Here is a 25,809-nt window from a genome sequence, read left to right on the forward strand (position 1 = left end):
TGAGTGCATTTGAAATTCAGGAAAAAATCATTATAGTTTTAAAAAGTTAATGCTTGTAATTTTTAAAAGATTTATTTATTTATTTTAAGAAAGAAAGGAAGATACAGTGAGAGTAGGAGAGAAGCAGAGGGAAAGAGAGAGAAAGAAAAACAGACTACCTGCTGAGAGCAGAGCTCAATGCAGACTTAATCTCAGAACCCTGAGAACCTGAACTGAGCCCAAATCAAGATTCCAATCCTTACCTGAGTCACCCAAGTGCCCTGACAGGTCTTGTAATTACATCTATATTTGCAAGACAATTTTGTCCAGGCATGAGTGATTTTTCTTCTGATTTTAGTCCCTGCACTGTAAGCATAAAATATTTCAATTATTATACACTGATGAATGGACTTATAATAGATATCGGGTACATATATGCAAAAAGCTTTGTCTACATTTTTACAAAGCAGGCTCTCTGAATTGATCGCCTCATGGCTCCCATCACCTCCTTGTTTCTCAGGCTGTAGATGATGGGGTTGAGCATTGGAGTCAAGATGGTGTAGAAGACAGCCAAGGCCTTGTCCTCTGTTGGAGATCTAAGTGATCTTGGGCGTAAATAAGTGTAAGCAAAAGGTACATAGTAGAAAGTCACCACAGTTAGGTGGGTGCTGCAGGTGGAATAAGCTTTCTTCCTCCCTTCTGTAGACTGCATGCGGCAGATAGCTAGGAGGACCCGGATATAGGAAAAAGTAATGCAAATGAAAGGAAACACAAGGAAGAGGATGGTACTGACAAACACTGTGTACTCATAGACCCAGGTGTCCATGCAGGCCAGAGTCAACATGGCTGGGACATCACAGAAGAAGTGGTTGATAGTTCTGGATCGACAGTAAGGTATATGGAAGGCATATGCAGTGTGGGCACAGGAGTTGATTGATCCCATTATCCAAGATCCTGTTATCATCAACATGCACACTTTTTTGTTCATACGAATGGAATAGTGGAGAGGAAAGCAAATAGCCACATAACGATCATAGGCCATAGATATTAGGAGCAATGCTTCTGCTCCTCCTAATGTCAAGAAGAAGAAGCTCTGAGCCCCACACCCAATGAAGGAGATAGACTTGTTTCCAAACACAAAATTGTAAGCCATCTTGGGGACAATTGTGGAGATGTAGTTTAGGTCAATGAGAGAGAGCTGACTGAGTAAGAAATACATGGGTGTGTGGAGATGAGTGTCTAGGAAGATGAGAAGAATCATGGACAGGTTGCCAAACAGAGCCATTAGGAAAACAAGAACGATGACAATAAAAAGGAACAGGCCAATTCTTGTTGATGGGAACAAGCCCAAAAGGATGAAATCAGTTGATGTTTGAGTATAATTTTCCATTGGGCATTGATATAATTTTCCTAAAAGCAGACAGAAAGGTCAAGTATAGATAAAGAAGCTCTGTTTAATGTATCATTCTGGTCATACCATGTATTATTTAATTTTACCAATCTTAAGTGAATAATTGAACTTTCGTATTTTAGAAGAAAACAACTTATTTTTCTCAGTTTTTATTTTATTTATTTATTTATTTATTTATTTATTTATTTATTTATTTAAGTTCGATTTGCCAACATATAGTATAACACCCAGTGCTCAACCCGTCCACTGACCCCCTCAGTGCCCATCACTGAGTCACCCCATCCCCCTGGCCACCTCCCCTTCTACTACACCTTGTTCATTTTCCAGAGTTAGGAGTCTCTCATTTTCCATCACCCTCTCTTTTTCCCACTCATTTTCTCTTCTTTCCCCTTTAATCACTTTCACTATTTTTTATATTCCCTATATGAGTGAAACCATTTAAATGTTTGATCCAGAGATTAAAATTTGCAGATGCAAGCATTAGTAGCCTGTCTTTTCTAAGAAATCTTTAAAGTTATTTAAAAAGCCATATATTTATTAAGAATTCATTAGAATAAATATGCTTTACTATTGCACACAAACAATAAGTATTGTGGAAATCAGATGTTTATTCAAAATATATGCAGAGAAAATCAAAGTGAACACATTGGTATTTATTTTAAGAATAAATATTTATGATTCATAAAGTATCGTTTTTCTTTCACATCTAAGACTTGCTTCTTAAGCTGCAGCAGTCTATAGCTTCTGTTGAGGAGCAATATTTCCTTCTAGAGTTCTCTTTACACAGTAGCATCAAATCAAACATCCTTGAAGTCAGGTAAAATTATTGCTTTCATATGTTCTGAAATCTTGAATGATTCCTTATTATCACGTACCATTTATAGAAAATCATTATTTTCTGCCTCCTCAGTTTCTGCATGGTATTGTTCAATTAAACACTTCAAATAAAATATCTATACACCATACTTATGGTAGGTTTCATAAATCTGCCACAGTTCTTCAAAATAGTTTGTTTTACATCTCTCTGTTTCTTTTTAATTTTTTAAATTTTTATTTTATTTATGATAGTCATACACAGAGAGAGAGAGGCAGAGACATAGGCAGAGGGAGAAGCAGGCTCCATGCACCGGGAGCCCGACGTGGGATTCGATCCCGGGTCTCCAGGATCGTGCCCTGGGCCAAAGGCAGGCGCTAAACCACTGCACTACCAGGGATCCCCATCTCTCTGTTTCTATAACATGTATATAATATACACTACTCCATGTTGCTCTTTCCTACTCAGTTTTTCTTTGTTGTTTTTTTTTAATAAATTCAAATTCACTTAGCCAACATATAGTACATGTTCAGTTTAAGATGTAGTGTTCAATGACTTAGTTGTGTATAACAGATAGTGCTCATCTCATCATGAGCCCTCCTTAATGCCCATTATCCAGGTACCCCATCTGCCCACTCATCTCCCCTCCAGCAACCTTCAATTTGTTTCCCAGAGTTAAGAGTCTCTCATGATTTGCCTCCCTCTCCAATTTCTTTCCATTTAGTTTTCCCTATCTTTCCCTTTGATCTTCTGCACTGTTATATTCCACAGGAGTGAAACCATATGATAATTGTCTTTCACTGATTGACTTATTTCACTCAGCATAATGCCCTACAGTTCCATCCATACAAATGTGATTGTATATATTCATCCTTTCTGAGGACTGAGTGATATTCCATTGTGTATATAGACCACATGTTTTTTTATCCGTTCATCTGTGGAAGGATATTTTGGCTCCATCTACAGTTTGGATACTGTGGACATGGTATTTAAACTTCTCAATTGTAGTGTGGAAGTTCAATCACATATATTTGTAAATTCTCCCTCTTATTTTTTTGTATATATTTTGTATTGGAGTTCGATATGCCAACATATAGCATAACACCAGTGCTCATCCTGTCAAGTGCCCTCCTCAGTGCCCGTCACCCAGTCACCCCAAACAACCCACCTCCCTTTCCACTACCTCTTGTTAATTTCCCAGAGTTAGGAGTCTCTCATGTTCTGTCACCCACACTGATATTTTCCACTCAATTTCTCTCCTTTCCCCTTTATTCCCTTTCACTAGTTTTTATATTCCCCAAATAAGTGAGACCATATAATGTTTGTTCTTCTATGATTGACTAACTTCATTCAGCATAATACCCTCCGGATCCATCCACATTGAAGCCAATAGTGGGTATTTGTCATTTCTAATGGCTGAGTAATATGTATAGTATATATATACTACATCTTCTTTATACACTCATCTTTTGATGGACACCAAGGCTCCTTCCACATTTCGGCTATTGTGGACATGGCAGCTAAAAAAATGGGGTACAGGTTTCTTGCCATGTCACTGAATCTGTATCTTTGGGGTAAATCCCCAGCAGTGCAATTGCTGGATCATAGGAGAGTTCTATTTTTATCTATTTGAGGATCCTCCACAATTTTCCAGAGTGGCTATACCAGTTTACATTCCCACCAAGAGTGCAAGAGGGTTCCCCTTTCTCCACCTCCTCTCCAATATTTGTTATTTCCTGTCTTGTTAATTTTCCCCATTCTCACTGGTGTGAGGTGGTACCAAATTGTGGTTTTGATTTGTATTTCCCTGATGGCAAGTGATGCGGAGCATTTTCTCATGTTTTTCTTGGCCTCGTGTGTGTCTTCTCTGGAGAAATCACTGTTCATGCCTTTTCCCCATTTCATGATTGGATTGCTTGTTTCTTTGCTATTGAGTTTAATAAGTCCTTTATAGACCTTGCATACTAGCCCTTAACTGCTAAGATATTTGCAAATATATTTTCCCATTCTATAGGTTGTCTTTTAGTTTTGTTGACTGTTTCTTTTGCTGTGCAGAAGCTTTTAACCTTAATGAAGTCCAAATATTCCAATTTGCTTTTGATTCCTTTGCATTCATAGATGTATCTTGCAAGGAGTTGCTGTGGCCAAGTTCGAAGAGGGTGCTGCCTGTGTTCTCCTCTAGGATTTTTATGGATTCTTGTCTCACATTTAGATCTTTCATCCATTTTGCATTTCTCTTTGTGTATGATATAAGAGAATGGTATAGTTTCATTCTTCCATATGTGGCTATCGAATTATCCCAGCACTATTTATTGAAGAGACTGTCCTTTTTCCAGTGGATAGTCTTTCCAGCTTCGTCAAATATTAGTTGGCCATAGAGGTGAGGACCCATTTCTGGATTATCAATTCTTTTCCACTGACCTATGTGTCTGTTATTGTGCCAGTACCACACTCTCTTGATGGGCACAGCTTTGTAATACAACATGAATCTGGATTTGTGATGTCCCAGGCTCTGGTTTTCTTTTTTCAATATTGCCCTGGCTATTCGGGGTCCTTTATGATTCCACAAAATCTTAAGATGATTTCTTCCAACTCTCTGAAGACAGTCCATGGTATTTTGATAGGGATTGCATTAAAAGTGTACATGACCCTAGGTAACATTGATATTTTCACAATATTAATTCTTCTAATCCATGAGCAGGGAAGATTTTTCCATCTATTTGTGTCTTCCTGAATTTCTTTCAGAAGTGTTCTGTAGTTTTTAGGGTATAGATCCTTTCCCTCTTTGGTTAGGTTTATTCCTAGGGATCTTATGCTTTTGATGCAATTGTAAATGGGATTGACTCCTTAACTTCTCTTTTTTCAGTCTCATTGTTAGTGTTTAGAAATGCCATGATTTCTGGGCATTGATTTGGTATCCTGCCACAGTGCCAAATTGCTGTATGTGTTCTCACAATCTTGGGGTGGAGTCTTTTTGGTTTTCAAGGTACAGTATCATTTCATCTGCAAAGAGGGAGAGTTTGGCTTCTTCTTTGCCAAGTTGAATGCCTTTTATTTCTTTTTTGTTGCCTGAATTCTGAGGCTAGGACTTCTAGTACTATGTTGAATAGCAGTGGTAGGAGTGGACATCCCTGTGCTGTTCCTGATCTTAGGGGAAAGGCTCCCCATGTTTCCCCACTGAAAATGATATTTGCTGTAGGCTTTTCATAGATGGCTTTTAAGATGCTGAGGAATGTTCCCTCTATCCTTACACTCTGAAGAGTTTTGATCAGGAATGGATGCTGTATTTTGTCAAATGCTTTCTCTGCATCTATTGAGAAGATCTTATTGTTCTTGTTTTTTCTCTTGTTGATATGATCCATGATGCTGACTGCTTTACTAGTGTTGAACCAGCCTTGCATCCTGTTGATAAATCTTACTTGGTCCTGGTGAATAATCTTCTTAATATACTGTTGGATCCTATTGGCTACTATCTTAAGAATTTTTGCATCTGTGTTCATCAGGGTTATCGATCTATAATTCTCCTTTTTGGTGAGGTCTTTGTCTGGTTTTGGAATTAAGGTGATGCTGGCCTCCTAGAATGAGTTTGGAAGTATTCCATCCATTTCTATCTTTCAGAACAACTTTAGTAGAATAGGTATGGTTTCTTTAAATGTTTGATAGAATTCCCCTGGGAAGCCATCTGGCCCTGGACTTTTGTGTCTTGGGAGGTTTTTGATAACTGCTTCCATTTCCTCCCTGGTTATTGGCCTGTTCAGGTTTTCTCTTTCTTCCATCTCCAGGTTTGGTAGTTTGTGGTTTTACAGAAATGCCTCAATGTCTTTTAGATTGCCTAATTTATTGGCATATAGCTGCTCATAATATGTTTTTAAAATAGTTTGTATTTCCTTGGTATTGGTTGTGATCCCTCCTTTTTCATTCGTGATTTTGTTAGAGTCTTTTCTTTCTTGTTTTTAATATGGCTGGCTAATGTTTTATCTGTCTTATTAATTTTTTCAGAAAACAAACTCCTGGCCTTGTTGATCTGTTCTACAGTTCTTGTGGTCTGTATTTTATTGAGTTCTGTTAAAATCTTTTTTAACTCTCTTCTTCTGCTGGGTGTAGGATCTATTTGCTGATCTTTCTCCAGTTCCTTTAAGTGCAAGGTTAGCTTGTGAATTTGGGTTCTTACCAATATTTTTTTTAATAAAATAATTTTTTATTGGTGTTCAATTTACCAACATACAGAATAACACCCAGTGCTCATCCTGTCAAGTGTCCCCCTCAGCGCCCGTCACCCACTCACCACCACCCCCAGCCCTCCTCCCCTTCCACCACCCCTAGTTTGTTTTCCAGAGTTAGGAGTCTTTATGTTCTGTCTCCCTTTCCATATTTCCCACACATTTCTTCTCCCTTCCCTTATATTCCCTTTCACTATTATTTATATTCCCCAAATGAATGAGAACACACAGTTTGTCCTTCTCTGATTGACTTAATTCACTTCACTTCATAATACCCTCCGGTTCCATCCACGTTGAAGCAAATGGTGGGTATTTGTCATTTCTAATGGCTGAGGAATATTCCATTGTATACATAAACCACATCTTCTCTTTCCAATATTTTGAGGGTGCTGTATTGCGATGTACTTCCCTCTCAGGACTGCTTTTGCTGTATCCCAAAAATTTTGAATGGTTGTATCTTCATTTTCTAGTTTCCATTAATCTTTTTAATCCTCTAATTACCTGATTGACCCTTTCATCTTTTAGCAGGGTGTTCTTCAACCTCCATGTGTTTGAACTTCTTCCAAAATTCTTCTTGTGATTGAGTTTAAGTTTCAAAGCATTATGGTTTGAAAATACGCAGGGGACAATCCCAATCTTTGTAATGGGTTAGGACCTGATTTTTGACTCCGTATGTGGTCTATTGTGGAGAAAGTTCCATGTGCGGTTAAGAAGAATATGTATTCGAGGAGCAGCAAGATGGCTGAAGAGTAGGGTCCCCAATCACCTGTCCCCACCAAATTCCCTAGATAACCTTCAAATCATCCTGAACATCTACGAATTCGGCCTGAGATTTAAAGAGAGACCAGCTGGAATGCTACAGTAGGAAGAGTTCCCGCTTCTATCAAGGTAGGAAGACGGGGAAAAAGAAATAAAGAAACAAAAGGCCTCCAAGGGGGAGGGGCCCCGCGAGGAGCCGGGCTGAGGCCGGGGCGAGTGTCCCCAGGACAGGAGAGCCCCGTCCCGGAGGAGCAGGAGCTGCACCGACCTTCCCGGGCGGAAAGGGGCTCGCAGGGAGGTGGAGCAGGACCCAGGAGGGCGGGGATGCCCTTGGGCTCCCGGGGACACTAACAGACACCTGCGCCCCGGGAGAGTGCGCCGAGCTCCCTAAGGGCTGCAGCGCGCACGGGGGACCCGGAGCAGCTCGGGGGGCTCGGGGCGGCTCCGTGGAGGGGGCTGCGGGGCGGGAGCAGCTCGGGGAGGCTCGGGGGCGGCTCCGCGGAGGGGGCTGCGGGGCGGGAGCAGCTGGGGGGGGCTCGGGAGCGGCTCCGCGGAGGGGGCTGCGGGGCGGGAGCGGGAATCCAACAGTTCAGGCCCCAGAGCACAGGGTGCCGGGACACAGCCCAGGATCCGGCCTCCCCCCGGGACAGGCAGAGGCGGGGAGGGCCCAGGACAGCAAGGACGCTCCGCCTGAGCTGAGGAGATCAGCGGCCCCGCCCCGGAGCCTCCAGGCCCTGCAGACGGAGAGCTCCAGAGTTACTGCGGGAGCTGACTCCAGGGCTGCAGAGCTGGCCCCTGACACTGGGGTTGTTCCTTCTGGGGCCTCACAGGGGAAAAAAACCCCCTACTGAGCCTCAGAGTGGCATCACCAGATAAACAGGATAAACATTACTAACTGAGCCCTGAACCAGGGAAGCTGAGGAGCTCCCCCAAGTGCTAACACCTGAAAATCAGCACAGCAGGGCCCTCCCCCAGAAGACCAGCTAGACGGACAAGTTCCAAGGGAAGTCAAGGGACTTAAAGTATAAAGTGACTCATTTTAGACAGAAGGACACCTACAGCCTGAAAATAAAACGTTGGAGAACCATTTACCATTCAAATGGTCCTCAAAAGAAAGCAGGGGTAGCCATCCTTATATCAGATAAACTAAAATTTACCCTGAAGACTGTAGTGAGAGATGAAGATATCATACTTAAAGGATCTATCCAACAAGAGGACTTAACAATCCTTAATATATATGCCCCGAAATTGGGAGATACCAAATATATCAATCAATTAATAACCAAAGTGAAGAAATTCTTAGATAATAATACACTTATACTTGGTGACTTCAATCTAGCTCTTTCTACCCTCGATAGGTCTTCTAAACACAACATCTCCAAAGAAACTAGAGCTTTAAATGATACATTGGATCAGATGGATTTTACAGATATCTACAGAACGTTCCATCCAAACTCAAATGAATACACATTCTTCTCAAGTGCACATGGAACTATCTCCAGAATAGACCACATACTAGGTCACAAATCGGGTCTGAACCGATACCAAATGATTTGGATCATACCCTGAATATTCTCAGACCATAATGCCTTGAAATTAGAACTAAATCACAACAAGAAGTTTGGAAGGACTTCAAACACGTGGAGGTTAAGGACCATCCTGAGAAAAGATGAAAGGTTCAGCCAGGAAATTAAGGAAGAATTAAAAAGATTCATGGAAACTAATGAGATCAAGATACAACCGTTCAAAATCTTTGGGATGCAGTAAAAGCATTCCTGAGGGGGAAATACATCACAATACAAGCATCCATTCAAAAACTGGAAAGAACTTAAATGCAAAAGCAAACCTTACACCTAAAGGAGTTAGAAAAAAACAGCAAATAGATCCTACATCCAGGAGAAAAGAGAGTTAATAAAGATTTGAGCAGAACTCAACGAAATCGAGACCAGAAGAACTGTGGAACAGATCAACAAAACCAGGAGTTGGTTCTTTGAAAAAATTAATAAGATAGATAAACCTTTAGCCAACCTTATTAAAAAGAAGAGAGAGAAGACTCAAATTAATAAAATCAGGAATAATAAAGAGAGATCACTACAAACACCAAGGAAATACAAACAACTATAAACACACATTATGAACAGCTATACGCCAATAAATTAGGCAATCTAGAAGAAATGGACCCATTTCCGGAAAGCCACAAATTACCAAAACTGGAACAGGAAGAAATAGAAAACCTGAACAGGCCAATAACCAGGGAGGAAATTGAAGCAGTCATCAAAAACCTCCCAAGAAACAAAAGTCCAGGGCCAGATGGCTTCCCTGGGGAATTCTATCAAACGTTTATTTATTTTTTTTTATTTTTTTATTTATGATAGGCACACAGTGAGAGAGAGAGAGGCAGAGACACAGGCAGAGGGAGAAGCAGGCTCCATGCACCAGGAGCCCGATGTGGGATTCGATCCCGGGTCTCCAGGATCGCGCCCTGGGCCAAAGGCAGGCGCCAAACCGCTGCGCCACCCAGGGATCCCTCTATCAAACGTTTAAAGAAGAAACCACACGTATTCTACTAAAGCTGTTTGGAAAGATAGAAAGATATGGAGTACTTCCAAATTTGTTCTATGAGGCCAGCATCAGCTTAGTTTCAAAACCAGACAAAGACCCCACCATAAAGGAGAATTACAGACCAATATCCCTGATGAACATGCATGCAAAAATTCTCAACAAGATACTAGCCAATAGGATCCAACAATCCATTAAGAAAATTATTCACCATGACCAAGCAGGATTTATTCCCGGGACACAAGGCTGGTTCAACGCCCGTAAAACAATCAATGTGATTCATCATATCAGAAAGAGAAAAACCAAGAACCATAGGATCCTCTCATTAGATGCAGAGAAAGCATTTGACAAAATACAGCATCCATTCCTGATCAAAACTCTTCAGAGTGTAGGGATAGAGAGAACTTTCCTCGACATCTTAAACGCTATCTCCAAAAAGCCCACAGCAAATATCATTCTCTATGGGGTAGCACTGGGAGCCGTTCCCCTAAGATAGGAACAACACAGGGATGTCCACTCTCCCCACTGCTATTCAACATAGTACTGGAAGTCCTAGCCTCAGCAGACAACAAAAAGACATAAAAGGCATTCAAATGGGCCAAGAAGAAGTCAAACTCTCCCTCTTCGCCGATGACATGATACTCTACGTAGAAAATCCAAGACTCCACCACAAGAGTGCTAGAATTCATACAGCAATTTGGCAGTGTGGCAGGATACAAAATGAAATCTCAGAAGTCAGTGGCATTTCTATTCACTAACAATGAGACTGAAGAAAGAGAAATTAAGGAGTCAATCCCATTTACAATTGCACCCAAAAGCATAAGATACTTAGGAATAATCTTAACCAAAGAGGTAAAGGATCTATACCCTAAAAACTATAGAACACTTCTGAAAGAAATTGAGGAAGACACAAAGAGATGGAAAAATATTCCATGCCCATGGATTGGTAGAATTAATATTTTGAAAATATCAATGTTACCCCGGGCAATTTACACGTTTAATGCAATCCCTATCAAAATACCATGGACTTTCGTCAGAGAGTTAGAACAAATTATTTTAAGATTTGTGTGGAAACAGAAAAGACCCCAAATAGCCAGGGGAAATTTAAAAAAGAATACCATAGCTGGCGGCATCACAATGCCAGATTTCAGGCTGTACTACAAAGTTTTGGTCATGAAGACAGTGTGGTACTGGCACAAAAACAGACACATAGATCAGTGGAACAGAATAGAGAATCCAAAAGTGGACCCTCAAATTTATGGTCAACTAATATTCGATAAAGGAGGAAAGACTATCCACTGGAAGAAGACAGTCTCTTCAATAAACGGTGCTGGGAAAATTGGACATCCACATGCAGAAGAATGAAACTAGACCACTCTCTTGCACCATACACAAAGATAAACTCAAAATGGATGAAAGATCTAAATGTGAGACAAGATTCCATCAGAATCCTAGAGGAGAACACAGGCAACACCCTTTTTGAACTCGGCCACAGTAACTTCTTGCAAGATACATTCACGAAGGCAAGAGAAACAAAAGCAAAAATGAACTATTGGGACTTCATCAAGATAAGAAGCTTTTGCACAGCAAAGGATACAGTCAACAAAACTCAAAGACAACCTACAGAATGGGAGAAGATACTTGTAAATGACATATCAGATAAAAGGCTAGTTTCCAAGATCTAGAAAGAACTTATTAAACTCAACAGCAAAGAAACAAACAATCCAATCCTGAAATGGGCAAAAGACATGAACAGAAATCTCACAGAGTAAGACATAGACATGGCCAACACACACATGAGAAAATGCTCTGCATCACTGTCCATCAGGGAAATACAAATCAATACCACAATGAGATACCACCTCACACCAGTGAGAATGGGGAAAATTAACAAGGCAGGAAACCACAAATGTTGGAGAGGATGTGGAGAAAAGGGAACCCTCTTACACTGTTGGGGGGAATGTGAACTGGTGCAGCCACTCTGGAAAACTGTGTGGAGGTGCCTCAAAGAGTTAAAAATAGACCTGCCCTTTGACCCAGCAATGTGGTTTACCCCAAAGATACAGATGCAATGAAACACCGTGACATCTGCACCCTGATGTTTCTAGCAGCAATGTCCACAATAGCCAAACTTTGGAAGGAGCCTCGGTGTCCATCGCAAGATGAATGGATAAAGAAGATGTGGTTTATGTATACAATGGAATATTCCTCAGCCATTAGAAATGACAAATACCCACCTTTTGCTTCAACGTGGATGGAACTAGAGGGTATTTTGCTGAGTGAAATGTGTTGATCGGAGAAGGACAAACATTATATGGTCTCATTCAGTTGGGGAATATAAATAATAGTGAAATGGAATAGAAGGGATGGGAGAAGAAATGGATAGGAAATATCAGAAAGGGAGATGACATGAGAGACTCCTAACTCTGGGAAACGAACTAGTGGTCGTGGAAGGGGAGGAAGGCGGGGGGTGGGGGTGAATGGGTGATGGGCACTGAGGGGGGCACTTGACGGGATGAGCACTTGGTGTTGTTCTGTATGTTGGCAAATTGAACACCAATAAAAATAAATTTATTATTAAAAAAAGAAGACTGTGTATTCAACTCCGTTTGGATTTGAAGTTTGTACATATCTGTTAAATCCATCCCGTCCAGTGTATCATTTAAATGTCTTGTTTCTTTTGAGATCTTATGCTTAGAACATATGTCATTTACAGAAAGTGCTATGTGAAGTCTCCCAGTATTAGTGTATTATTACCTAAGTATGTTTTATCTTTGGTTATTAATTGATTGATATACTTGGCAGCTCCCACATTTGGGGCATCAATATTCATGATGGTTAGGTCCTTTTGTTGAACAGATGTTTTAAGTATGATATAGTGTCCCTCTTCATCTCTTACTACAGTCTTTGGGATAAACTTTATCTGATATGAGGATTGCTCCTCCTGCTTTCTTTTGAGGACCATTTGAATGGTAAATGGTTCTCCAACATTTCATTTCCAGGCTGTAGGTGTCCTTATGTCTAAAATGAGTCTCTTGTAGACAGTAAATAGATGGGTCTTGCTTTTTTATCCAGTCTGAAACCCTGTGTCTTTTGATGGGTTCATTAAGCCCATTCGTGTTCAGAGTTACTATTGAAAGTTATGAATTTAGTGTCATCATAATATCAATTCAGTCCCTGATTTTGTGCATTATTTCTTTGGGCATCCTCTTCCTTTTACAGAGTCCCCCTTAATATTTCTTGCAGAGCTGGTTTGGTGGTCACATATTCTTTAGTTTCTGTCTATTTTGGAAGCTCTTTATCTCTCTTTCTATTTTGAATGAGAGTCTTGCTGGATTTTGTATACTTGGCTGCATCTCCTTTTCACTTAGGATCCTGAATACATCCTGCCAGCCCTTTCTGGCCTGCCAGGTCTCTGTGGAGAGGTCTGTTGTGAATCTAGTATTTCTTCCCATATAAGTTAGTGATCTCTTGCCTCTTGCTGCTTTAAGGATTCTCTCTTTATCTTTAAAATTTGCAAGTTTCAATATTACATGTCAAGGTGTGGAATGGTTTTTATTGATTTTAGTGGGGGATCTCTCTATCTCCTGATTCTGAATGTCTTTTCCCTCCACAAATTAGGGAAGTTCTCAGTTATGATATGTTCAAATATGCTTTATGGTCCTCTGTCCCTTTCAGTACCCTCTAACCCCAATTAAACATAGATTTTTTTTCTTCTGAGGCTGTCATTTATTTCCTTAGCATTTCCTCGTGGTCTTTTAATTGTTTTTCTCTTTTTTCCTCAGCTTCCTTCCTTGTCATCAACTTGTCTTCCATGCACTCACTCCTTCTACCTCATTGACCCTCATCTTTAGGACCTCCAGTTTGGATTGCATCTCATTTAATTGATTTTTAATTTCAGACTGATTAGATCTAAATTATGCAGTCATGAAGTCTCTTTAATCCTTTATGCAGAGCCACCAGTAGCTTTATAATTGTACTTCTGAATTGGATTTCTGACTTTGAATTGTAATCCATATTCTATAACACTGTGCCAGAGAGTACTATTTCTGATTCTTTGTTTTGTGGTGAGGTCTTCTATCTAGTCATTTTGCTCAGTGCAGAGTGTCTATAAAGGAGTTTACTGGAAAAAGGGAAAGAAAAAAGAAAAGAAAATACAAACAAACAAACAAACAAACAAACAAACAAACAAGGAGGGGTGTCCTCTGCTTGTATATACTGTAAATCTCTCAATTTCCCCTGGAGCTTTCCAGCTCTGCTCAGCTAAGGACGTGCTCTTCCCCTGTCCTTCCTGCTCTTCTGGGGGAGGGACTTGCTGTGCTGATTCTCAGGTGTGTGCACAGCTCAGTGGGAGCGGTTTATCCTGTAAGGCCCCTGTTCCCTGGTGGCCCCACTCCATGCCAGGCACAGGGTGACACCATGAGGAACAACAACACTGATGGCGGCCAGCCTTCCACCTCTAGAATCAGGTCCCACAGTCACTACTATAGTCTCCCTGTCCACACTGGCCTGGATGCTCCCAGGGCAGGTGATGCTGATCTGCACAGCTTGGAGACACCCGGTGGCAGGAGATTCCCCTCTGTCCTGTGCCCTCTTCGTCTTCGCCTGTCCTGGGAGGAGCGCAGGTTCCTGGGTTGTGTCTGCTTGGAACTGTGGGATCTAGGGCCTGTGCTGCTTGAATCGCGGTCCCAGGGCCATGGCTCTGGAAGGCAGCATGGCGCAGAGACCTGTGTCCGAAGTCACCACCTGAACTTCCTCCAAGGTCACGCTGGGCATGCAATCCAGCCCTTTATGGAGCTCAGCCCAGTCTCTGTCGAGCACTCTCCTCCAGGTGCACTTTTTCTGTTAGTGACCCTGGGAACCTGGAGGCTCCCTTTCCCCTCCTCTGGTTCTGCCCGGTTTCCCTGCTTAGCACCTTTTCTTCAGCAAAGTATCCAGTGCGAATTTTTAAAGTTCCTGTTTCTCTGGGTCTGGGCTTTCCTATCCTGGAGGCTTTCACCACCAGGCCTTAGCCAGGCTCCTTGCAGAGGGCCACTCCCCCACTTTATTCTTTTTAATTTTTTCCCCCTGCTTTTCTACTTTGTTAGAAGTGCGAACTCTTCTCTGTAGCGTTCCAGCTGTTCTCTCTTTATTTATTTTTTTAAAGATTTATTTATTTATTCATGATAGAGAGAGAGGGAGAGAGAGAGAGAGAGGCAGAGACACAGGAAGAGGGAGAAGCAGGCTCCATGCCGGGAGCCCCTCGCAGGACCCGATCCCGGGACTCCAGGATCGCACCCTGGGCCAAAGGAAGGTGCTAAACTGCTGAGCCACCCAGGGATTCCCTGTTCCCTCTTTAAATATCAGGTTGAATTCATAGGCTTTCAGGTTGACTTGAAAGTTATGTAGGTAAGTTGGTGGGGACAGGTGACTCGGGGACCCTACTTCTCCGCCATCTTGCCCTAACCCCCAACTTCTCTTAAAAGTCAAATATCATAGTGATAAAGAGATGTATAAATCAGAATAAGTATAAAAAGGCACGATGAGAGATAAAATAGTTGAGGACTCTTAAAAAATGAATTTAGATACAGGAATGCTTAGTCACTTAGTTGGAAAAAAGGAAATAGCATCCCAAGACTCTCATGGAGGTGGGAAGAGGAATTCTCCCCTGGACATCATAAGTGACCAACGTATACACAGTGTGTAGTATTTTATCTTAAATTTCATTATAGAGCCAAATGATACCAGACTTTTAAGGAAGTCTCCCACAAGAAACATAAATAGTCATACATATTTGCACACACATATAGACATATTCACACACACTAATACACAAATATAAAATGAGCCAAAATGTTTGGGAAAATACAGAAAGATTTTTTAATAGAATTTATATATTCAAAGAAGTTCAAAGTGAAATGTTATTAATTCAGAATATAAATACCTCTAGATAAGTCAAGGAATGTGAGGATAAAAGAAAGGTTCTTGAAAGTATATAAATACAAAATCATATATGTATATGTCTATGTATGATATGTACATTATTTATCAATACATATATGATAAAAGAGATTCAATGAATACTTTTATTTATTTATTTTTAGACAGAGAGCATGCACAAGTTAGGAGAGATGTGTGAGAGAGAGAGAGAGAGAGAAAGAGAAAGAGAGAGAGAGACTGAGACATGGACTCCCTGATGAGTAGGGAGCCTGACACAGAAGTCCATCTCAAGATCCTGAGATCATGACCAAGAGTTGAACACTTAATGGACTGAGCCACATAGGTGCCCCATGCACTAATGGAAAGTTTTTCTTAAAAAGCTGAAGAAAGAAATCTACCAGAGCTAAAAGAAAATACTAGGAACAAAATATGAAAGGTTTTCACTTTGAAAAGTTTGGAGAACTGGGGAATTTATATGCAGGAACACATATAGGCCTATTTTTATTCCTAGAAACACCCATGCATATACTAAAATAATTGTGGAGTTAATATTATCAATGAAAATGTTTTTAAATTATAACATATAATACATAGGAAAAAATACTAGCAAAAAAAAATCTGATGATGGTTTTATACTGAAAAGAAGAAAAACAAGCCTAGAATTTTGATCATGTCTTATATGAAAGAGAATATCAAGGTCTAAAGGTAAAAGTGTGAAGCTAAGTTGTTATCTGGATGTGTCAGAATATATTCCAGAACTAAATTAATTCGATCCTGACCTCCTTCTTGATATTTCACTGATATTTTATAGGTGATAAAATTGACATACAGAGTTTCTAAGTGACGCTAACTTAAACATATGTACATGGATAACTGGATTCCCTATCATCTATTATCTATCTATTATCTATCTATCTATCTATCTATCTATCTATCTATCTATCTATCATCTATCTATCTTTCATCGTCTATCTATCATCCATCTATGTAAATGCATCCTTCATCTTGTCCCTCAAATATTAGATATTTTGGGGTGATGAATCTGAAATAATAGAGGGTCAATTTTTATCCACCAACAGATTCACACAAAATGAAAAAGGAAGAATAAGTATTAAATTGATGTTGTTAAATTAGTAATTCTATGAAGGTGGTAGAATGTGAAGAATGCATGTGAAAGCTTCCTTAAAACAAACTTATTTTAGTGTCAACAATTTACTTATTTGAACATATTCTTCTGCTTTCTCAGAAATACTGGCTTTGCTATATTTTTACTTGACCCCACTATAGCCACACATATTTATTACCTGATATAGTCTCTCAAAACTTCTAAATAAAATTCAGTTCATTTTCTGTTCCCAAAGCAAACTGTCCTCACCTAAGAGAATTTGCCTGCAAAGACGTACCCATATTATCTCCTGTGTAATTTATATTGTAGATGTCCACATTCTACATAATGAGTAAAATCTCTTCCAAATGCGGTCCGAATGCAAAATGAACTACATATTACCATCTCTTGAAGTCAATATGCATCAGTTTTTGCACACCATTATTCCTATAGAGTTGAGAATTAAATACTGAAAAGCCTCATTTTACTGATTCATAAATTTATAGAACATATGATTTTTAAAACTATTTCTCATTATTAAAAAGATAAAATCATGGAGTTATAAGTGAGTTATTCAGGCCTGAGAAGTGACCTAAAGATAAAATTAGGAAATGTTCTCTTGTGCCTAAATAATACAGAATTTCCATGAAAGCATGGATGGGTGTACAAAATAAATCAGTGTGAACAGGGACTCACACACAGTTCAAAGCCATAAAGGATGGACGCTGAGAATTTTAATGTCGTTTCTAGGAGAGCGGCTTGACAGTGCCACCCTCAGGGCTCCAGGCTCACGCTGTCTCTCTAATGGCTTGCTGCCAAATACACACTGAGTGCCAATTTTACCTTTTACAGTTTTTGAAAAATAAATGTGAAAATCTTTTTCAGATTTCTTTGGGTTCGCATGAACACAACTTAATAGATTTTTTTTGCAAAGGAAGTTGGCATAATACAAACAAAAAATGAGGGATTACTTCTATTCTGTTGTATATCTTTATATAAAATCTAGAAGAGTGGGATGCCTGGGTGGGTCAGCAGTTAAGCCTCTGCCTTCAGCTCAGGGTGTGATTCTGGAGTCTCAGGATCCAGTCCCACATTGGGCTCCCTTCATGGAGTCTGCTTCTCCCTCTGCCTGTGTCTCTGCCTCTCCCTGTCTCTCATGAATAAATAAAAAATCTTAAAAAAATCTATATGAGTAATTTATAGCTATGAATTAGGAAGTGTGAATTTATGTAGGGTAAAAACAGGCAGGAAGCACCATTAAGATGGCTGTGGGTGCCACGTTAGCACTCATCTGTTGTGGAAAATGAAGGAGCAGTTAGGAAAGAAGCTGTACTCCACAAACTTATTGAGCATTTGGACTTTTAAGTGTTGTTTCTTCTTTAATGATCACTTGATCATGTCCCAAGCCTACTCCAGTGGGAGCCTTATCTCAAATCCCATCCAGAGAGCACATTTGTAAATCAGCTCCAAACCACATTCTGTTGCTTAGTTTACAGTCTGCAATTCCTGCTGAACAATATTGTAAAAAGTATAACTACTCGCTCAGCCTCAAACTCCATTTCAAATTATCTGCACTTAACCAACTCCTACATAGACTACATCACTTATTTCCTAAACTGATCCCCTTAATTTCTGAATAGCATCAATCCAACTGTATCTAATATTACCAAAGGAGTCAATGCGATGTAATCAACACCTATATGACCACATTACGCCCTTGAATGAAAACAGCTTCCCTTCTGAAGAATATATTCATGTTACCAAACTTGTTTTTTCAATATTGTCATTTTAAAATTGCAGTGTAGTTTACCCACAGTGTTATACTAGTCTCAGGTCTGCTGAATAGTGATTCGGCACTTCCGTACATTACCCAGTGCCCATCGCGACAAGTGTACTCTCTCACCTCAATTACCCATGTGTTCACAGCAGTCTGGACTGGGCTGTTTCCCCATGTCCAGAAGATACATCTGTGCATAAAATGAACCCTTCATACTTTAATGAATCATGTTTGTTCTTCAACATTTTGTTTGTAATGTCTTGGTTCAAGTATCACTAAAAATTTATTCTAATATTGCAGTACCATTTGAATTTATTTAACGTTTCTTATATATTTTATCATAGAGTATCATAATTATGATCAATTGTACTCCAGAATATGTTGTTATTTGGTAAGGTTCCTGTACTTATCATAAATCCAGAACACTAGTTCATGGAAAATATCACCAGACTTTATTATCAAAATTACTGTGCTGAAATATAATTTCATGATCATTCACATTCAGATTAATTTTCAGAACTATATAACACATTTTAAGTTAAAAAAAAAACTTTGTGTCTTAAAAAAATGAACAAGTTTTCAAGCAGCTAATTAAATCTAATTTTTAAGGGTATATACTCTATTATAAATTATTTATATGTTGTTTAAATATACTTCAGCGAAATAAAAAATAGAGTTGTCTGGTTAATGAGGTGCCAAAATGTATGTATTTCTTATTATATACCAAAGTACTAAATCCTAAATAAAGTTATCTTAAGCACTTGCTGGGGAGTCTCACATCTTGTTTGATTATCAAAAATAAGAAAACAATTGAGATCACTGGAGTACCTTGTATTATTTCCGCATTTTCACAAAGGCACTGGCTTCGGTAGCTGACAGTGGTACATTCATCATCACATGAACAAAGTCATTTTACAAGTAAATGTCTTTAGATAGTTTCCAAGCAGGTGTACATATTAATCTTTCATCTTTCATCTCTGCACTTGACATATTAGAAACCTACAAGAAACACAACAGCAACAATGGTTCTATGCCTTTTTTACCTAGAGATTTAATATACTGCTTGGTGTTTGGTTGGTTGTTGTTGCTTTTTTTTTCTTTTGTATTCACACAGGAATGTCCACTGAGACTTGGACACTAAAGATTTAGTTACTAATAGCCCAAGATAGACCTAAACCAAGGTTGGAGAAGGAGTTCAAGTAATTTCTTTAGATACTTTCACAGATATGGTAAGGGTCAATTCAGCAGTTAAGGAAACAAATGTATTTATTCAGTTTGTTCCCATATTATTGTGACTTTAAAGTTTTATGGATCATGGATGTATATATTATTGCCTAATAAGTTCTCAGTAATTATGTATCTGTAGATATTAATTTATTTCCCAATTTTGATTATACTTGCCAACCAATTTAATAATTAAGTGGAACGTTTAGTTCAATAAAAAAATAAGAAAATCTTAAAATATCAAAATATGAGATTTTTAAATCTATTTTACATATAATGTATTTTCAAATTTTCCATTCTGTTTCAAGAAAACATTAAAGTATAAAACAATTTTACTGAATAAACTAAATAAAATATTTTGTTCATTTTGATGTAATAATATTTAAAAATGATATTCTAACAATATATTTCTTTTTTTAAAAGATTTTATTTATTTATTCATGAGAGAGAGAGAAAGAGAGAGGCTGAGACACAGGCAGAGGGAGAAGCAGGCTCCATGCTGGGAGGTTGATGTGGGACTTGATCTCAGGACCCCAGGATCATGCCTCAGGTCAAAAGCAGGCGCTAAACCTCTGAGCCATCAAGGTGTCACAAATAATGCAATTACATTGTAGATAAAAACTTTCATGTTCTCTGGATGCCTGGGTGGCTCAGTGGTTGAGCATCTGCCTTTGGATCAAGACATGATCCTGGGGTCCTGGGATCGAGTGTTGCATAAGGCTCCCTGCAGGGAGCTGGCTTTTCCCTCTGCCTATGACTGCCTCTCTCTGTGTCTCTCATGAATAAGGTAAAATCTTAAAAAAACTTTAATGTTCTTATATATTTCCTGACTCATAGGAACTGAATTCATCACACTTTTTACTTGGGAAAAGGTAATAACTGTCCAGTTTTAAGTTTTTAAACATTTTTAATGTATTTCAATCCTTAATTATAATGTGTCTTAGTACCACCTTCTTTATATCCATTCTATTTTGAGTCCCTTGAACTTTATGGTTCTGCATGGTTATTTCACTCCTCTCCCTCTCTAGATTTCAGAAGTTTTGTTTTGTTTTTTGTTTCTCCATAAGTATGTTTTTTGCCCCTTTATCTTTTTTTATAATAAATTTATTTTTTATTGGTGTTCAATTTGCCAACATACAGAATAACACCCAGTGCTCATCCCGTCAAGTGCTCCCTTCAGGGCCCGTCACCCATTCACCCCCACCCCCTGCCCTCCTCCCCTTCCACCACCCCTAGTTCGTTTCCCAGAGTTAGGAGTCTTTCATGTTCTGTCTCCTTTTCTGATATTTCCCACACATTTCTTCTCCCTTCCCTTATATTCTCTTTCACTATTATTTATATTCCCCAAATGAATGAGAACATATAATGTTTGTCCTTCTCAGATTGACTTACTTCACTCAGCATAATACCCTCTAGTTCCATCCATGTTGAAGCAAATGGTAGGTATTTGTCGTTTCTAATGGCTGAGGAATATTCCATTGTATACATAAACCACATCTTCCTTATCCATTCATCTTTCGATGGACACTGAGGCTCCTTCCACAGTTTGGCTATTGTGGACATTGCTGCTATAAACATCGGGGTGCAGGTGTCCCGGCATTTCATTGCATCTGTATCTTTGGGGCAAATCCCCAACAGTGCAATTGCTGGGTCGTAGGGCAGGTCTATTTTTAACTCTTTGAGGAACCTCCACACAGTTGTCCAGAGTGGCTGCACCAGTTCACATTCCCCCCAACAGTGTAAGAGGGTTCCCTTTTCTCCACATCCTCTCCAACATTTGTGGTTTCCTGCCTTGTTAATTTTCCCCATTCTCACTGGTGTGAGGTGGTATCTCATTGTGGTTTTGATTTGTATTTCCCTGATGGCAAGTGATGCAGAGCATTTTCTCAGGTGCATGTTGGCCATGTCTATGTCTTCCTCTGTGAGATTTCCGTTCATGTCTTTTGCCCATTTTATGATTGGATTGTTTGTTTCTTTGGTGTTGAGTTTAATAAGGTCGTTATAGATCTTGGAAACTAGCCCTTTATCTGATACGTCATTTGCAAATATCTTCTCCCATTCTGTAGGTTGTCTTTGAGTTTTGTTGACTGTATCCTTTGCTGTGCAAAAGCTTCTTATCTTGATGAAGTCCCAATAGTTCATTTTTGCTTTTGTTTCTTTTGCCTTCGTGGATGTATCTTGCAAGAAGTTACTGTGGCCGAGTTCAAAAAGGGTGTTGCCTGTGTTCTCCTCTAGGATTTTGATGGAGTCTTGTCTCACATTTAGATCTTTCATCCATTTTGAGTTTATCTTTGTGTATGGTGAAAGAGAGTGGTCTAGTTTCATTCTTCTGCATGTGGATGTCCAATTTTCCCAGCACCATTTATGCCAGATTTCAGGTTGTACTACAAAGCTGTGTTCATCAAGACAGTGTGGTACTGGCACAAAAACAGACACATAGATCAATGGAACAGAATAGAGAACCCAGAAGTGGACCCTGAACTTTATGGTCAACTAACATTCGATAAAGGAGGAAAGACTATCCATTGGAAGAAAGACAGCCTATTCAATAAACGGTGCTGGGAAAATTGGACAGCCCCTTTATCTTTCTCTACTCCTTTTGGGGTTTCCATGAAGCATACATCGGTTACCTTGTGAGATCCCATAATTTCAGTAGGCTCTTTTAAAACACTTTTTATAATATGTTTTAATTTTATTTTTATGACTGGATAACTTCAAATAATCTATCTTTGAGCTCAATAATTCTTTCTTCTACTTGATTCAGTCTTTTCTGACTATTGATTTCTTTTCATTTCAGTCATTGTGTTCTTCAGTTCTAGAATTTCCATTTGGCTCTTGTTTTAAATAGTTTTAATCTCTTTGTTAAAGTAATTTTGCTGAAGTATCATTTACTATTTTTTTTCATTTTTTTTCTGTCATCATTTAAGTAAATATTCTCAATTCTTTGTCAGGCAGTTTTAAATCTTCATTTCTTTATGGTCAGCTGCTAGTGTTTATTTTAATTTCCAGGTGTCTTATTTCTCTAACACTTTGCAAATATTGTACCATTTCATTGGTGTCTGCTTATTTGAAGAAGTAGTCACTTTTTCAGTATTTACAGTTGGGATTTGAGAGGGAAAGTTTTTTGCCCGTCAGATTAGCCCGAAATTATGGGCAGGTCTTCAAGAACATAGCAAAAAATGGAGCATCTTATTGGGTCCATGGGTAAGTGGGTGGGCTAGACACTTGTGTCCACAGAGATCTTTGATGCTCACTTGATACTCTTTTCTTTATGGAGGAAGTGAAATTCTCCTTCCTACTTTCTTCAATGTGCCTTTTCCTATTTCTGTGCTTTTATATGGAATCCAGAACTCTCATAAGGTATATCTGTGGATGGATAGTTATCCATATCCATGTTTCTGTGATGAGATGTGGAGCAGCAGCTCCCATCTCTACATTATCCTGGGACCAGCCTCATGTGTGGACAGGTCAATATAACTCTGTGCTTAGTCATAGATTTACTGAGACACTCACAGCTCTACTCTCAGTAAACTCAGGCGAAATATCCTAAAATATACCCTATTTTCCCCAAAAGTACTTCAAATTGGTGAGAACGGAGTGCCACACATATCCCTAGGGACACCACAAAACCAACCACATTGTTGAGCCATGACAGTTGGTTTATCCTAAGCAATGAAACAAAAGAAAAAAATCTCACTGTTTACATTTGATTTCTGTATTCAGTCCAGTTGAATTATTTATAAAGTCATACAGCTCTCAAATCAATGATCACATTTACTTATTTTTGTTTTTTTTATTATTAATTTATTTTTTATTGGTGTTCAATTTGCCAACATATAGAATAACACTCAGTGCTCATCTCGTCAAGTGCCCACCTCAGTGCCTGTCACCCATTCACCCCCACCCCCCACCCACCTCCCCTTCCACCATCCCTAGTTTGTTTCCCAGAGTTAGGAGTCTTTCATGTTCTGTCTCCCTTTCTGATATTTCCCACTCATTTTTTCTCCTTTCTTCTTTATTCCCTTTCACTATTTTTTATATTCCCCAAATTAATGAGACCTTATATATGTATATATTTACTTATTTTTAATTTTAATTCAACTATAGTTAACACACAGTTGAAGGTATAGCAGTTGAAGGTGTACAATATAGTGATTCAGCAGTTCCATACATTACTCAGTTTCCATCAAGATAAATGTATTCTTAATCCTTTACACCCATATCACACATCATCACACACGACTCCCCTCTGTAATCATCTGCTCTGTTTTCTAGTTTAACAGTATGTTTTTTGGTTTTTATTTTTTTTATTTTTATTTATTTATTTATTTATTTTTATTTTTATTTATTTATGATAGTCACAGAGAGAGAGAGAGAGGCAGAGACATAGGCAGAGGGAGAAGCAGGCTCCATGCACTGGGAGCCCGACGTGGGATTCGATCCCGGGTCTCCAGGATCACGCCCTGGGCCAAAGGCAGGCGCTAAACTGCTGCGCCACCCAGGGATCCCTGTTTTTTGGTTTTTATTACCTTTTTTTTTACTACTTTTTAAATTTTCTTTCTTAAATTCCAGATATTATGGAAACTATCTTGTATTTTTCTTTCTCTAACTGGATTATATTCCTTAATCTTTTGTCTATTTTTTTAAAACAATTTATTTCTCTTGGTGTTGAGCCATAAAGATCTTCATATACTATGAATAATAACCACTTGGCTGCTTGAACACTTATTCATTTTTTAAAGATATTTCATTTGCAAATGCCTTCTCCCATTCAATCGGAGGTCTTTGAGTTTTGTTGCTTATTCACTGCCATTTTAATTACTACAGTGTTATAATGTAACTTCAAATCTGGAATTGTATTGCTGTCAACTTTGCACTTCTTTTTCAAGACAGCTTTGACTATCTGAGGTCTTTTTTGGTTCCATATAAATTTTAAGTTTGTTCAAATTCTATGAAAAATGCTGTTGGCATTGTGATAGGGATTCCATTACATGTGTAGATGCTTTGGTTAATATATATGTTTTAACAATATCAGTTCATCCAATTCATGAATATTGATGTTTTTCCATATGTTTGTACCATCTTTAATTTCTTTCATTAAAGCTTTATAGCCTTCATAGTAAAGGTGTTTCACTTCCCTGATTAAGTTTTTTTCCTGTGTATTATATGATTTTTGGTGTAATTATCAATTGAATTCTTTTCTTAATTTTTCTTCCCACTACTTCATTAGTAGTGTATGGAAATGCAATGGATATCTCTGCATTCACTTTGTGCCCCACAACTTTACTGAATCCCTTTATCATTTTTAGGGACTTTTTCATAATGTCCTTATGAATTACTATATATAGTATTAAGTGATCAGCAAATGTTCCAAGTTTGACTCCTTCCTTAGCAATTTGAATGCCTTCATTCCTTTTATTATCTCATTGCCATATCTAAGACTTCAATTCATATGTTGAATAAAAGTGTTGAGAGTGGATGGTTTTGTCTTAATCCTGTCCTCAGGGGATTTTTTTTTTCCTGGCTTGATTTCTAGACTTAAAGGAATTTGATCTTTTGGAATTTGTGGTGATTTGTTTTGTGACATACTATGTGATTCATTCTGGAAAATATTCCACAGGCTCTTGAAAATAATGTGTTCTCTGGTCTTTCGGGATGTAAAGTTATGAATAGATCTGTTAAATCCATCTGGTCCAAAAATCAAACAAAACCACTGTTTCCTTGTTTATTTTCCTTGTTTGGATAATCTATCTTCTGATAGGAATGGGGGTTTAATGTTCCCTACTATTATTGTAATTCTTTTGATTACTCACTTATGTTTGTTATTAACTGCTTTAAGGAATTGGGTGATTTCATGTTGGGTACAGAAATATTTACAAATATTTTGCCTTCTTGTTCAATATCCCTTTTATGATTATGTAGTTTCCTTCTTTGCCTCTTTTTACACTTTTTCTTTTGTAGCCTATTTTGTCTCTTATAAATATTGCTACCCTGGCTTTTTTGTAACACATATTTTCATAATAAATCCTTCTCAGTTCTATC

General features: G+C 38.6%; 1 protein-coding gene across 1 annotated transcript; it reads right to left on the bottom strand.

The window, feature by feature from the left end:
- Positions 1-430: 430 nt before the first annotated feature.
- OR2L3B (olfactory receptor family 2 subfamily L member 3B) lies at positions 431-1,369 on the bottom strand. Its single transcript, NM_001388948.1, has one exon. It carries the CDS (start codon positions 1,367-1,369, stop codon positions 431-433), a length of 939 nt encoding a protein of 312 aa, NP_001375877.1.
- Between the last annotated feature and the right edge of the window lie 24,440 nt (positions 1,370-25,809).

This window comes from Canis lupus, chromosome 14 (assembly GCF_011100685.1).
Source record: "Canis lupus familiaris isolate Mischka breed German Shepherd chromosome 14, alternate assembly UU_Cfam_GSD_1.0, whole genome shotgun sequence".
Lineage (NCBI taxonomy): Eukaryota > Metazoa > Chordata > Mammalia > Carnivora > Canidae > Canis > Canis lupus.